The sequence below is a fragment of the Watersipora subatra genome, chromosome 8, assembly GCF_963576615.1.
Source record: "Watersipora subatra chromosome 8, tzWatSuba1.1, whole genome shotgun sequence".
Lineage (NCBI taxonomy): Eukaryota > Metazoa > Bryozoa > Gymnolaemata > Cheilostomatida > Watersiporidae > Watersipora > Watersipora subatra.
Genome location: NC_088715.1, coordinates 29,311,305 through 29,328,505, shown reverse-complemented (window position 1 = coordinate 29,328,505; position 17,201 = coordinate 29,311,305). Strand labels below are relative to the sequence as shown.

The 17,201-nt window shown below is 31.2% G+C and overlaps 1 protein-coding gene and 1 non-coding gene across 3 annotated transcripts in view; one reads left to right on the top strand and one right to left on the bottom strand.

Moving 5' to 3' along the window:
* Positions 1–14,244, top strand: part of LOC137401699 (uncharacterized) — a 36,983-nt gene extending 22,739 nt beyond the window's left edge. For both annotated transcript variants that reach the window (XM_068088159.1, XM_068088157.1), the window contains exons 6-8: positions 4,023–4,245; positions 9,197–9,838; positions 13,610–14,244. In XM_068088159.1, the coding sequence (XP_067944260.1) occupies positions 4,023–4,245; positions 9,197–9,838; positions 13,610–13,749 (1,005 nt within the window). In that variant the 3' untranslated portion in view covers positions 13,750–14,244. The remainder of the gene's footprint in view (positions 1–4,022; positions 4,246–9,196; positions 9,839–13,609) is intronic.
* Positions 8,106–8,179, bottom strand: LOC137402994 (small nucleolar RNA SNORD69). The gene has a single exon (XR_010979542.1). It is a non-coding gene; the product is annotated as a small nucleolar RNA SNORD69 (small nucleolar RNA).
* Positions 14,245–17,201: the final 2,957 nt, after the last annotated feature.

Genomic DNA, 17,201 nt, shown 5'->3' with positions numbered 1-17,201 from the left:
CACTGGTGAAAAACATAATTTTTTTTATGCTCGCACTGTAAATAAGGAAACTTAGTTGCAAAAAAAAACATGTTTATTCAAGTACCTATAGTTACCTGAGATAGTGTACTCAGTGGTTGTGATGGTAACGATGCATCTTAGGTTGGTAAACGCGCCTACAACGCATGCTCAACGGACATACAAGGCACTTGCAACACACAAACATTGTGGATACAATTCAGACACAAGTAATTAACAACAAATGCACCACACAGTGACAATGTTAATATTATTATAAATAATATTAAAGTGTAATTATAATAAAAATATTTGTAAATGTTTCTGATTTGCAGGCATTTGCTCTAGTGTGTTGTTTCTAGCATGGTACAACATGTTATGTAACAAGCCGTCTGCGTTGCGTAACTGTTTGCTGCGGATCTGTTTGAGGTCTGTCTGATTGGATTATTGCCTCTCTGGTTATTGCCATGTCATGGGTGTAAGTGGGGGTATGATTGGATTGGGCTATTGAGGCCAGTTTTGTTGACCAACAGTACATGACTTTTTTGGTGTACTGAAACATTTTAAACTCTTACCGCATTGAGCCATCAGCTCAGCGCGCTCAGTCAGTTTAGACTATTCAGGTGGAAAACTAGTATTTTGCTGTTGAAATTGTACTTAAATCAGTAACGATCCAAGCCTTCCATAGTGTGATCCATAGTGCGATCCATTTTATGGTCAGTTTGAAAGTAAAGATTTAATAGTAAGGGAGGCAAAGTCTTTGCAGTGACGTTGTTGTGGTGTTAATGTCAGTAATATTGTGAAATGAAGTACCGCCCACTCATCAGTAAAGATCCAAGCCTTTCTAGTTGTGAACGGTTTAACAGTTAGCCAAGGTCTATCAGATACCAATTTGCTATAGTAGTAGTAATATTATTGTAATATTATGATATTATGGTTCAATATTCTATTTATATGTATAACTTGTTAATAAAACAGGTCTAGAACATTACACCAAGTGTTATTTTTATTTTCTATTGACTTTTGTATGTGTTTTGTGATGATAGTGTATGCGCGTTGTATCAACAATGTTTGGGCATTGCAAGTGTCTTGTATGTGCGCCGTGCATGCATTTTATGTGCGTTGTACCAACAAAGAGGCACTGTTACCGTCATAATCTGCAATAAAGTTTTTATTGCCATTAAATAATTTTCTTATTTCATTCCATAATGTCTTTTTCAGTCTTAGGACCATTGGCTAAAGAATTAAAGTTATACATATAAATTCCTTATGGGAATAAATAATTAAATAAATTTTAAATTTTATATTAAACACTAGAATACAGAATAAATTTTAACTTTCACCTATTTTTTATCATTTTTTATTTTACTCATACAATGTCAAGCATTTAACAAACACAAGAAATGCTGAGCTGACAATGTGGCAAGCAGCGTTTCTCTTCTATGGGCTTTTGGCAGCTTTGTGATTTCATCATTTTCAGTTAACCAACCGCCAAAACAAATTTTCGGAATTTTTTTTAAAGGTAGAAAGGCAACAAAACTGTCTATTGCTGAATATGAAGAACAATGTGTTCTACATTGTGAGGCAAAAAAGCCATATAACAAATATATCATAACCCAGAATAGCACTATAATGATGTCAATGCTCTGGCAAAGGAGAAGATTATTCTGCCCTCTGCTGCTAAAACACTTATCTCACTTGAAAATGATTTTTTGTTATGCAGCTGGTCTAATTTGCTATAAAGGTTTAGTTTGAGCAAAATTATGTTACCAAATCTTTTCAACTACTATTTAATTTAATTCTAGTTATACGATATTATTAATCCCTCTGTTACTCTGTTATGAGTAGTTCTATCTGCAGTACTCTTAAACAAAATGCACGACTTCTCCAGATAAAACTACTTCTCAGCTGTTAAGTAGTTTTATGTGTAGTTAAGGATATTTAATTCATGCAATGTCTGCTGCTTAATCTGTTTAGGATTTACGCGAAGGGATCTATCATTTTGATTAAAGTAAGTTTAGTAACATCCGCAATTAGGAACCAATAATTTCACTACAAAAGTGTTCAAAACTATACGAGAGTTGCTGAAACTACTGTCTTTTGATAAATATGTTTTTAATTTCCCCACAAAACTAAGCACACAAATTAATAGTTATCACAAACAGTTATCACAAACAAAAATATAGTCAAAAAATTAAAGTCAAAGTTATTAATTCAATTTTTTAGTCAAAGTTATTTATAAGTTTGTTTAAGGATTTAACGCGTGACTCCTGCTAGAATACTCGTCGTGATTCATGCAAAAATTTGATCAAATCTTTTGACATTGTTGATTTTTACACTAAAGACATGGCATGTGGGACTGTCAGTGCTGCCGGCTTTGTTAAGTCAAATCTTGACTTCAAGTAATCAAACGTAGAAGCACCTTTTTATGACGCATCCTATAAAGTACTACTTTATGGTTACGGCAAATTGAGAGACTTTGATGTCAGATAGCATTGGTCTATCAGCCGATTTTCGCTTGGACTGGCTTTTTGTCCCTCATACTGACCGTTGCTTCCACAGTCAAGTTCTGCTGTAGCCAACTGTTCCTAAGAAAAAATTGGCTGTAGGCAAGTGCTAATAACAAAGTTTTCTTGCAAACAATTTGCTGAACACCTCTTTTATCTCTCATTCTGTAGATGTAAGAAAGCTAATAAACAATGTAGGAATAATGACGTTAAAGTAAATAATCATCAGATGTACTTGCAAAACAATATTCAGCAAAATATCATGTGTAGGGTATTTTATAAAGCAACATGGGAAGAATTATGTAAAATGGTATATGAAAAATAATTAAATAATATTTGAAGAATGTTTCATGCAAAGTTGTATTACATATAATATGAATGATGTCATGTTAAGATTATTTTGAACACCATGTAAATAATAATATAAGTAAATTATATAAACTATTATGCAAAATTACTTCTGTGTTTCTTGTTGCACTAGTAGTCTTATAAGTGGTTTGCTGGTCAACACTCTGATGAATATATGTTTTTCTGTCTTTGTCACTGATGTTCCAAGACTCTATATATATTCAAACTCTTCTGAGCTGGTTTATTTTTTGAATGCATAATTCTGAACAATCACAGGGTGGTCGCGACAGAATTTTGGAAATTTCATGTGGTAGCTTGTCATCTAGAGCATGTCACTGCTTTTAGGGGGTTGAATGAGACGTTTTTAAGATGATGCAGCCTTGACTAAGTTTAACTAATTACCGCCTATTGTAGGCTGCCAAAATTTATATATACCTGAGAAGAAAGCAGGTCAGTTTAAAGAGCTATGAAATTTGGCCGGTTGCCTCTGTTCAATTTTATAAATAATTTACGCAGCAGACATTGCATAAATTAGTTACCCTCAACTGCACATAAAGCTACCTAACAGCTGATAAGTAGTTTTATCTGCAGAATTCGTACACTTTGTTTAAGGGAACTGTAGATAAAACTTCTCATAACAGATTACCATAAGGATTAATAATCTCTTATTGAGGAAATTAAATTACATTATAGTTGAAACGATTATGTAACATAACTTTGCCCAAACAAAGCTATCAGAGAAAGTCGCCAGCTGCATAAGAAAAAACCATTTTTAGGTGAAATAAGTAGTTTTAGTAGGAAAGGGCAATATATCATACTTTTCAAGTCTCCCAGTTTGGCCGGGACCCTCCAGTTTTCTAAGTCAGTCACCCTTTTACACAAAATATCCCTTTTTCCTCCAGCTTTTTCTATAAAAGTAGAGGTTTTATTTTTTTACTTGCCGTTTTCCCTAAAGGAAAACGGCAAATAAAAAAGTCTTACACGAAGGGCCTCCTATGTAGGTACCAATGAAGAAAAAAAAGCTTTACAAAGAAATCTAGGCTTCATATTTAACTACTATGTTTGTAATTAATCTCATGCTTTTTTCTCTCCACTACTTGGCAAGTATGCAATATAGCCTTATTCTCCCGCATAACTCTTACTAGCAACCATAATTTTTAAATTTTTTAGAGAGTTTTGCTAGCTTCTCAGATACAGCAAGAGTTAGTACAAGCCACTCCAGATGCACTGACTACAGTCCTTAGCAAACATGAAAAGCTGAGAACATCACACCAACTGGAAGCTATGAAAGTGATGGAAGATGGATCACAGTCTGTCTTAGACTATTATTGTGCTTATATGGATAAAGTCATGGATACTGACTTTATCAGACTTGTGGAGCAGATGTCTATTGGTAAAGAAATATTTTTAAGTATTTTAGGAGCTGTGCAGTTTATAGTGTGTAAATTGGGTTAGCCAACTCATTTTACAGATTATATGTAATGAGTTCAGAGTTTTTGTAGGTAATGGTAAAACAAGAGGTAGTATTTTAGCTACCAGACCAAAAAGCTTTTTTTGTAGATTTGGCACTTTTATAGACATTATATTAATAATCTTGTAGTTTATTATTCACTAGTAGACTAGGTACTAAATATCCAATCAGATGAGTTCAAAGAAAGAATAACCCATAGCCTTAGTCTTACCCTTAGTCATTTATAAACATAAACATGACCTTCATTAGTTATTATTAGAATCTGCTAATAGTGGTTCATACTCATATGTATAAACAAGTATTATGATTGGATGAGGATATTTAGAAAAGCTCATTCTAGAATAACAGCATTGATGAACAGCAGTTATAAAAGAGTGGCTGAAGTTGATTCTGTAAAAGCTATTTGAATGTTAGTAGCTTGTTCATGGCATCCATAAAATTTACATAATATTCAAAAAACTTTAGCAGATTGTTTTGATGACTTAAGCCATTTTTGTTAAACTAACAGTCAGAGAATATTGTTAGCTGACCTCAAATCAAATTCCAAGTTAAACCCAATCATAAATTCTAATAAGCCCAAAGATCTTGCAGTTATTCTTAGATAGAGTAACACTTTGTTTCCATACAACCAAAATGTTGCTAACACTTATAAATTAAAATTGGTGTTGTGATTATTGTAGTCACTAATATTCTCTTTTAAAAAAACTAATCAACCTAGCTACAAGTACAATATGCGTAGTTATTACTTTCATCACGCATCAAACATAGTCAAAAACTCACCTTTCAAAACATACAATAAAAATATTATTGCATATAAAATAGGTTAAAAATACAAATGTCGAATTAAATGCTCTCTTTTTCAAAATGTCTGACAATTTTTAAAGCCAAACTCAAGTTACAAGGAGATCTAAAAATGCAGAAAAGAGAAGCTTTTTACTGCAAAGGAGTATTAATTTCATCAGAACAAATAATTTTTTTATCCATTTCATAAAATAGTTTAATAAACAGAATATAAAAAATAGATTTTGAAAGCTCCTATAAATTTTGTAGTGTAGTTCATACACACTCTGCTGGTGCCATAGAAGTCAAATGAAAGTCAAATAATATGATAGCGGTTACAAAATTGTTATTAATATTGAACAATGCTACTCAAAATACTTGCATATCGTGTTATAATATCATAAATGTTAGTTAAAATACTTGGGTACTTATATATAGAAATATATAGTTAACAAATAACATTAAATATAACCACAATTTTCATGATTTTAACTCAGAGCGAAGGTTGCCCTGTGGTAATTACAATTGAGCAACACATTTAACAAAAAATGGATATTGATCACTTCAAACCATGAAATGAAAAAAATGATAGCAGCCTTAAAGGTTTTCACATAGTCACAAAGTTAAAGTAATTTTTTGCGCTCCGTTTCATTTTAATAATCAGATCATTATTGTGGCGAATCTGATAATAAACTAATTGGAACATAGGTGTGGGATCAGTTCTGAAGAGTATTGGATTTTCAACAAGGTCGAACTTAATCAAATTTTTGCTTTTTGGAAGATTTTGTAGATTGCTTGAAAGTACTTAACTTTTCAGATGGCATTCATAGATTACACAGCACTGTTGTTCTTAAAACTTTCTTGATCATAAACATGGGAAAAAATTATGTGTTTTTTAAAAACTTTCTTTTGGATGGTTCCACAAGTTTATTTGAGCTTTAAGACTGTATTCAGGTACAATGTTTTTGATTTATGTGTCATTAAAACATTAATGCTATGCAAATGTTTGAAAATTTATAAAAAAGAAACAAACATAACCTCAATAAATTTTTAAAACTTGCATAAATCATTTACATATGCAAATTTTTCTTTAGAAGATATTGATTGAATTTTAAAAGCCCAACTCGGGTGGCAGCAAAGATATTTAAACTTTTAGTAAATACTGATATTTTTTCTCTATAGAGCATTTCTTACATCATAAATAAAAAACTGTTGACAATTTCATTAAATAATTTAACATGTAGGACATGAAGAGGGATTTTGAGAGTATCTATTAATACATGAGTGTAATAGTATATAATATTAATATAATATTCATATACACTCTTGCAATGCAATAAATAAGTCATGTACTGTTATATTAATGTGTTACAGATTATAAATACAAAACATCTATATTTTAAAAATATTTTAATTTAAAATATGTTTATGTTATGCCAATAGCTAAATACCACATGTTGCACAGGGAATAAAAAAAGTTTATGTACGCAAAATTTTCTTTTAATGAAAACATTCAACATCAATATTTGCCATTCTAACTTTTAAAGTTAGACAATTGTTTAGGTCTGTCTGTGTACTGCGCTAATTCTCTGTACTGTGTTTATTTCTGGGTAATTCATATGATACCTTATATTATAGTGCCTGCTACAGATCTACACTGCTTCCAATAGTATTGTTGGCTTTATGAGTTTAATGGTTTTTTCTTTTGTGTGCGTGCGCGTATGAGCGAGTGTGTGTGTGTGTGCGTGTGCGTGCATGCGTGTGAGTTTTATTGCATCAATTAGCAGAAATACAGCATCAAGCAAAAATGAACATATGGTTATAATATTGATTAAGTAAAACAAGATAAATGAAAGCTTAGTACCTACTTGTTAAGGTATGATGAGGCTAGCATACACAGTAGCACTGCAGCTAGTCAAGGCGCTTGACCCACCAGATTTGGCATACTTGAGTAGGAGGTCTGAACTAATCTAGGCACAAAAACTGCCTTTTAACATTAACTCTAAAACTAGTAAAATCAGAAGTTTTGTGTAAGTCTATTGGAAATCTGTTTCAATGTAAAGGTACTCTGTATTCAATGGTCATGCATTATTTTTAGAAAGGCTGCACATATTATCTTTTGGTATGACTAAACACATCAAGCTAACTGCAGTATTTACATGTAACCTGAAACCGTTAACGATTGGCATGCATTCCAAGTATGTGTTAAATTTATTCTATGGTGTAGCAAGTTTAACAATGTAGTGCATTGGATAAAGAAGTGCTCACAGAGCTTGAGGCTGCAAGTTCTATTCAGGTTCGCCGATTAGCTTTCAGTCATTAAACTTCATCAGTAAAGCTGGACAGACAGAAGACAGACTGACAGATGGAGAAACATTGAGATTTAAATATTTATATTTTAAGAATATTAAAACTGATAAAAAATATTGTAATTTAGTAATAATAATGATAACAGTATAAATAATTAACAAAAATATTTAATCAAAAAAAATTATTATTTATTACTTCTATTTAAAGTAATCAGTATGAAGAGCTACAACTAAAGTAAAATATTAGATTTTAAACTATTTACCATTATTATAAAAGTACATAATAAAACATTTTATGCAAATAAATGTTGCATCACTGTAAATTAAAATGTGCACTCAAACAAAAAAAATGAATACTGTGAATAAAAAAACAATAGGATCATAAAAGATTTTCACATAGTAACTTTAGAGCCTGCGAAGTGAATTTCAAAAATTTGTTAGTTTTGCAACGCTGGTTACTGTTTATACTAAAGACTGTGTGATTATTATTATATAAAAGTCAGAAAAATAGACTTGAACTAATTATCTTCATAGAAAACCTCTAGAGTTGGTTTGTATGCATTGTAGTATTGTAGCAGTTTTAAAAACTTTTAGAAAGTCAACAAAATACTTTTCGCTCATAATTTGGACTGTTTCAAACCGTTTGAATTTTTGTTCCGCCAGATTTTATTTATAGACTACATGGTGCAATAGTTCTTAAAGCTTACTTCATGAACCAACTCAGCACTGTTAATCAGTACAGAGTTCACCATCATCTGCTTCAAAAATGTTGCGTAGACGAACATGCGATCTCTTGTCAGGTGCTGCACGCCTCTATCGCTGGCAGTAAGATCAACTGATGAGATCGGTTCCCAATTTTGATTGTATAATAATGAAAATAAAGGGTTTCATTTAAATCTAATAATAGTTTAATTCAGGAAACTCTATGAAAATCAAACAAACATGCTCAAATAGTTCGCGAAGATTATTTCATAAGTTTACGTTCCATCGATATCTAGGCAGTAACTATTGAAACGACACCGACTATAGCTTTCCTTACTAACTTTAAGCCCTGATCTTTGCAAGGCACAACCCTACTGATACTTGTACTTCCATCAACAATGTTCTTGCTCTCCGTAAATCAGTAAAGAGAGGATAACTTTACATGAAAAAGCAACCTTATGAATAATTTTTTTTTAAATATTGGCTCCCTAACCGCACGTGGCAAGTTTATGTACAGGAATATTCATTTTTCAAGATCATAGGAAAAATAATATTTGTGTTTTTTTATAAAAAAAATGTTTCATGTAGTCTAACTCATTTATATGAGCTTCAGATTGCATTTATAAACATAGATGTGATTGATGTATCATTAAAAGATTATTGATATGCAAATATTCTAAAACTTTTAGCAAAGCTAAAAAGACCTCAATTGCTTTTTAAAATTTAAAGAATACGTTCAACAAGGGTAATTTCTATTATTACTTTGCTAGAATAGTTTTACCATAAATACCAATTTTTCTACAAAGATAATACATGTAAATAAAATGCAATAATAAAACACAGTAAGTATTGCAACAAGATATATGTACATTAATGAAATGACTCGTTGAGCTGACAACTCTAGGTATTTATTAGCTTACACTACAAGTTTTATTACTAGCAGGCATCTAATTATTTGTATTACAGAGTCACTATGGATAAACATTGTTCAATTTTATTGCCTCTAGCGGTTTAGAGGTGGACCGGGTTTAACATACCAAATCACTATTGTTAGATATACTATTACTTGCTTATTCTTGCAGGGCTCAAAGAGCAGACAACTCTTGGAAAGTGTGATACAGTCCTGGCTTATGCTTGTTACTCTGTAGATGTAAAACCTACCGGAGAGATCTTAGCAGGAAGAAATAACAAGTTCACTTTGTGTAACAGCAAGGGAAGTGTAGTAAAGTCTGTATCTGTATCTGATGGTAATATTATATCTATCCAGTGGTACAAAGGTTGTATATACACCTTGTGTTTAGAGCCTAAACCAGGTAGTAAAAGAAAAGTGATTGTATATGATGGGAGCAACTATAATGAGTTGAGGAGGTGGTCTGTACCCAACTATAAGTTTATTAGCAAGCTGGCTGTTACTAATGATAAGGTTTATGTTGCTGACCCAGAGCATCATCAGCTATGTGTCTATTCTTTAACTGGTGAAACTGCTGATCCTATTTTTCATGCTATATTCAGTAGCCCTATTTACTTAGCTATCAGCCACCCAGAGGGTATCATAGTCAGTGATTGGAAAGCAAACAAAGTTCACTCACTGAGAAATGATGGCACAATAAGATGGACCAGCGGTAAAGTTGCTGATTCCACAGGTGTTTGCTGTGATGCCAGTAAAAATGTATGGACTTGGTCCCGCAGTAGTAAAGTACTGTTCCTGCTTTCTCATCAGTCAGGTTGGTCTGCTGCTGCCTCAACAGTATTATTAGTTAGCCTTTTAGTCTTTTTAGACATTATAACTTAAAGAAGAAGCATGGAAATATAGATAAACTTTATAGCTGAAAAGAATATTCACGCTTATTTGCACTTAGTATGTTGAGAAAACATTTGTATCACTGTTACTACAAATTTTAAAGTATTTATTTTATTTTATTTAAATTTGATCAGCTGTTAAATGCAGCAAATTCTGAATAGCCTTAGCTCCGTGTTGAGTTTAGCGGCTAACATTTTAAAATATAATTATCTATAATAATCCAACATTGCGAAAAAACAAGTTGAATTTATTATTAATACTTCTTTGCATTTAAGGAGCAAAAAACCGCATTAACTCTGAATACCCTAAACTCCATATTTAGCGAATATTTTTATAATACTATTATCTTATGATTATCATAGTATCATGAGTTGAAGCTAATACATGATCTCACAGTACGTCTAATCTTGCCAACTTATTACATGATTGAGTTGTGATGTGAATAAGCAATGCTCAAATCATTTCCCTTCTTTACTATTAAATATTATTTCTGACAAAATTTTATTAAAATTTGAAAATTAGTTAGCTAGAGTTTACGACTTTCAACTATGATTGTATTGATTACTTTTTACAAGTGTGGTGTTTATGGTAGTTAACCCTTTAATATCATAATCATATACAGACTATTATTCTACTATGTAATGCGTATACTGTAGTACTGCTCCCCTGGTTTGATATTTATACACATAAGTTGGCTGGTAGAAGACAACTTCAATTATTGGTTTATCTTGGTGAAATAATCAGCGGTACAATTTGGTATGAAAATTAAACATTTTGTAAAGAAAGAGATCAACAAAACAAAGGGTCATATAAACAATTGTAAAACTTAATATGATGCTTAAATCTTCACCAATTTTATTCATAATTGTTATCATTGTTATTTAAATCTTATTAAAGATTTAAATACTGTTAACTTTAGTTAATGACTTCTAGCCATAATCATATCACTATCTTGCAAAGTGGGTCATCTTTTTGGCAATTAGTACCCTGGCAGTCTGGTGACCAATCAGAGATCATCATGTTTTCTTGTTATTTAATGAAAGTTTGTCATTTTTAATCGTCATGTGTTTTCTCCATAAATTTATTAAAACAGGAAGCTGGTAAAGTGGTTAAGTCAGTAGTGTGCCTTGCTAGATAGTCAAACATGTAAGTTCAAAACAGGTACAATGCATTTTTTTCTTACCTCTAAGAATGGTTTTGAACAGACACAGATCTTATTATAGTGAAGATTTTCAGCTAATATCATAGTGACATATGTGACATAGTGACATACTGACTATCCCTATACCAAGTACTATATAAACTACTGTATTATCCTTTTAGTATTTATAAAATTAGTGCAGATGGAAGGAGACAACTTCAATTATTGGTTTACTATGGTGAAATAATCTGATTAGAATTAAGGTGTAACAAATTTAACGAGTGATATAACAAGAGAACAACATGATGAGGGAACATATAAGCTAGATAGTAAACTAAGTGCTTTTTATTAAACTGCCATAAGTAGTAGGTAACAACTATTATTCAAAATATTGTAATAGGTAACTAAACAATATTAAAATGTGCCATATATTTGCATTTCAATGCTAAAATGAATGCTAAAAAGCTAACATCTTAGGAGTTGGCATTTACACTCATTACTTTGACTTTAATAACAAAAAATGGAATGATGTTAATTTAAGTCTAGCCATTACCTATCAAACTGTGCTAAGCATGTGGCTGGTAGCCTTTCACTCACAGTTTAATCAATATCATATAAGGTCTTCCACTTGATAAATAGCCACCTGTGGAAGTTGTTTGAGAAAATACTGCAAACTGGTTCATTTCCCCTTTTTACTGTTTAGCTTTTGTTCTCATGATAGGAGAATGTGTTCAAATAAACGAGGCAGCGCTTAGTTAGTAATATTAAGCTATAACAGCAATATCAGTTATTAATTGATCTTTTTTAACGCTGACATAGTTAGCTGTCACAAACGTTACATGTTGTGAAAAATATGGTAATTATGCTCATCACATAGGACTTAGAAGCCAATTTGTTTGCATTACCAGTTTCATTATTGCAGTTAAAATTGAACTGCTACAAGAAATTAAAACATAACAATAATGATTATCACTTTACAGCTGCAATTAACTTTGGCTGCTTTACAATTTTCCTGATCGACTTTTATAATTTCACTATTTTAGAGCTGTTGTAGAGAGGTTTATAAGTGAGATTTGCTAATGATTGTTACAAGATCTCAGGCTAAATGAAGATGACAGATTTTTGAGAGTACATAAAACTAGTAAGTGGTATTGCTAGAGTTTTAATTAATAATTGTGTGATAAGTAACTTATGTTTAGGTCTGTAAGAAAACTCATAAAAATGTATAAAATTGTATAAATAGTTAAATATTATTTTCTTGTTTTCTTTTAATTGCTTATCATGCAAAATTTGTGTGCTGTCTAACTAAAGTACCTGATATAAAAATGAATTTCTTCTGTGAAGCTGCTGGGCATATGCTTTGAAATAACTAAGTGTATAATTTACTATTACATGTTAAAATCATGGTTCAGTCTGTATGAATGACCTGCTATTTTTATTTATGAGTATAGTATAGAGTATAGCAACTTAAACTATTTCACCGCCAAATATTTAACCATAACTTCTGTACAGTGCCAAAAAGATTCAGTATTTTAAATTTTGAGAAACATTCCTTTAGGTTGCTGAGCCTCAAACAATTTGTTAGGTTTTACTATTCTTATAAATCAATTGAAATGAGATGTAATTTTCATGAAAGTTACATAGCACTCAAACAATATGGCAGAACAAATAATACATTCTGGTAAACAAAAAATTGCTGCAACATAAATTTGCCCTTATTATTTTAACATTTAACATGGTTGCTTTTAAAACTATTGACATCAAGTTACAATTAATTGGAATGAAGCTCTGATAAGATTGCAACTTTTATGACTAAGTTTTCTGTAGAAAATGAGTCATAATTCAATTAAATAGTTTCTAGTAAAATTAAACTACCATTTTCACTACCTTAACCGATACAGTTTTAACAAAATAAACATATTTTTTTCCCGACAAATATTCCTCCGGAAAACGTCTAACAATTTATTTACTTGCCGACTTAATGAAAGAACCATTAACTGAAACAGGATTATTAACATGTATATGTGAAAGTAGAACTGAAGTGTCACCCATTGCAACATCGCTCTGTGACATTTATAATATAGTGATTTCATGATAAATTAAAACAACTCAATTTTTCCCAGACCAACATCCCCTAAACAATTCATAACATTTTATGTACTATTCGACTCCATGAAAGAAAGTTTAGCTAAAACAGGATTATCAATAAATACAGTTGAACAGTTACTGTAGTGTCACCGATTACTACATCCCTCTGTAACAGCTACAATATAGTGCTTTTATGAATAATTAAAATAGGTTTATAACTATAAGGTACATACACATATTATTTGTATGTATTACTTACATTCCACTGTAGTCTAACCTTAGATGTACAAGTAATACATTCTTTAGTCTATGTTATTATTATTTATATATGATACAACAAAGTGAACTGTTGATACTTGTATATGCATGTACCTATATTTAAAATTATAGTACAAGTTATTACTGATTGATAGCCTATTTACAACCAAAACAAAATTCATGCTTAAAATTGTGTCTACTTGACAGGCGATGTGAAAGCAGAAATCATTCACCCTAAATTCTCTGACATCAAAGATGAAGATACTATTCAAGATATGTGTGTAAATGAGGACAATATCTGGGTGGCTGCTAGAAGTAAGGGACAACTTAGGTTTGATATTCAGTAGGATAAGACTAATTTGTGACTCCGTTGCTTTTTCATTGTAATTATTAGTTTTATGTAATCTTTGCTAACACTAACTTTTCCTTGGCCTATTCTAACCACTTCCGCTTGCTGCAATTATTATATGATTTATTAATTGATTTGAATGATTTATTAGCCACTTTAGCTGCTTATGTTTTTATTCACCTCAAAATTAATAATATATATTTTTTTAAATTCATGACAACTTCATTCCTCATCTACACTCAACATTCTATAAGTACACGTGACATTGATGACTTAGTAATAATACTACAATGAGTATTACTGTCTATTGATAAAGTTTTAACAGTTACCTCCATGAATTACTATGAATCGATTGTCATTTTAGCAGGTTTTATAACATATTGTTTACGTTCATCATTGACTTGATTCATCTGGTGAAAACTTGCTAAATTATTTACTGAACATAAAAGTTGGTTAGTTGTCTCAAAGGATATTCAATAATCATTAAACAGCTGTGATTGTGTTATGCATAACATAGCAGTGATGAGTCTGATAACATTTAGGTAGAACTGATGTAAGTGACTTATAAAACAAAAATCAGCAGTTTGATCAAGATGCTGCATTAACAAGTTTTAATTTTTTGAGCATTTTTCTTTAATAACAAAAAGGTATTCTTCAGCAATTAATGTCAATAATTAATCCATTGAATTATTTAATGAACCAAAAACTATAAAATAAAATGATAAACTTGCACTGCTCAAAGCAGTATCAAAAATTTTATTTTATGAGACAAAATCTGGAAGAAAAGTTGCAGCATGTAGGCCTTTTGAATCTTGTACTAAGGAGTCGCATTCACGCTGCCACGTTGAATGCAATTCTAAATTTATGCTTTCTCCTCACACAGAGGCTCAAACCATTTTGTGGATATAATTGGTTCATACACTTTTCATAAGGTCTGTTCTATTATTACTTTTGTGTCATCTTGACTGGTTTGCCACATTCTGCCCTATAGTCTATAAACTCAATATAATTTTATTAGGATATGAGGTCAACTCACATTAGAGCACATGGTGCATGGAGTGTAGCTTTTTTGAAACTTGAAGATTTGTGTATAAATTTAGTGAGCACAATTTAATGATACTTTGTTCTTATAGTGGAACTGTTACAACCAGAACTTACTATAAAAAGTTATTAGATATGAAAAAATTAACAAGTTTAGACCCAAAGCTGACAAATAGTGTTAACTTTGGTTTTTGGGTGATCCATTCTAAGGGATATGTTATTGATCCATTATTGACTGTTTTTATAAAATTGGAGTGTGTCTTTGTTTATTTAATATTAAACAATTGTTGATACAAAAACTAAAACAAAATATTACAGGTAACTCAGTAACTTTTCTACATAAAACAATTCATGTTTCAATATATACATGGGTAATATAGTTTCTTAAGTAATATGCCTCCATAAATAGTGAGAATTATAGACATAATGTGAGTAAAACCTCGAACCTTTTTTATTGTATAATTTTCAAAGGAAGTGTTGCTGTGATGTTTTATATCTTCTCATAATTGGTATGATTCCATACTATCAGTTCTTGTTGCAATTTTTTGGTAAATCTAAACAAATAAATCAGAGAAGGATAAAGAAACAAAAAGAAAAAATAGAAAACAAAATGAATAGTATAGAAACGAATAAAATAAAAAAATGCTAAAGACAAGACGAAAACAATAGAAAAAAAATGGAGTAAAAGAGCAAAACAGATAGAAATAGAGATGATATAGATAAACAATGAGAAAGAGAAACAAGATGGAACAGGAACAAATATGAAGGAGAGAAAAAGTCCAAAAAAGAGAGCAAAAACAAAAGGCAGAGAGAGTTTTATAAAAAGTTGACTTAAAATGAGTAATAAAATGGAGGAAGGAGAATGAGACAAACAGAGATAAAAGAAAGGGATACAAAACAGAAACATAGAAAAAAAGAGATAAAAGCCAACATTACAGCAGTAAACAACTAGCGTTATAATAACATTGTTAGAGAACATTGTTATTGAATGTTTTAGCAATGTTTCATGAAGGTTACTTTGAAATGTGACCATAACTGTTCATATTGCATTGATATGCAATGTGAGTTAAATGTTATGGTGTAGCATATTTCATACTTTCAAACAAATGTCCGGGCATTTCTATTGGAAAGAAACAGTGAAAGGTTAAAGTGTAAACATTCATATAACATTTGCTTGCACACCAAAGGGTATATAAAGGTGTCACATAATTTTTAACCTTAGCGGTATTTCCCAGTAGTGTTACAGGAAAGTAACTTTCTTAATTTTTTAATGAAGTCATTGTTACACTGATGCAAACATCCATGGAACACTGATTCAGAATGCACAAGATTGTCACAATCGTTCTTTAGGAGGTACATGTATGATAACAAAAGTACATCGCAGCCGAGTCAAATATTGTCCTCAATAATAAACCTTCAAACTTATTGATTATTGTATTTATCATACAATATCAAGCTGCAGTTCCTCTCAGCTGATTGGCTGTCTCGCACGCACTAGTAAGTCATATGGGTGCAATCATTTAACTGGTTGCTTCTGACAGCAATTCCAATGTCCAATAAATTTGTTCGACCGAGAATGCTTATTGGGTATCATTGGAAGCCGGCAGAGGTATTTTTACAGTTTCAACATGGAAACAAAAATGTCAAAATGCTTGTAATATCAAAATGACATGAAGTTACTGGGTGATCTAGAGCTAGCTTTGTAGGTAAGTGTACAGTTTTGAGAGTCGCCCTTGTATGGTGTAAAAATTAATATTCAGTTCTCCATTTTTCCTGTTAGCAATCATTTCTACCATTGTGATACTCACCGTTGCTCTTTCATTTCTAAATTTAGGAAATGACTTTCCTTTCTAACAGTGTCGTCAAACTTTCTCAGGTGTACATTCAGTTTTGCAGAAAAACATCCTAGGTCAGTAATTCCACTGGTAAATTAGGTTTTTGAAGACAACGGTTCTGACAGCCCTCTGCACTCACTTGCATCATATGCTGCGATTTGACAGTTGTTGGCAGCAATGGCAGCATTTCAGCACTGTTAAAACTGCTGATACAAAAATTATATGAGCTTGTGGGCTGATTAACAAATTTGTAACATGTAATATTGAGCTGCAATGTAAAAGGAATTCTATGGTGTAGCATCATTTCCTTTATCAAATGTATATTACAATAATGTTCAAACAATTCTTCCAACATTGTTATAACAATGCTTCTTATACAATGCCTTTTTAACAACTTTCCATTGTACCATTTCACTCTAGCTACTTAACCGGCTTTTCTAAAAATTTGCTCTATGTCTTCATAATATCATTAGAAAAAAATCTTTAATGAATACGCAAACATTAGCTTTGCATTTTTTGCTACAGATGTGCAATTATTTTTTTCAAGTTGTTAACTTTTAAAACGGAAAAAAAG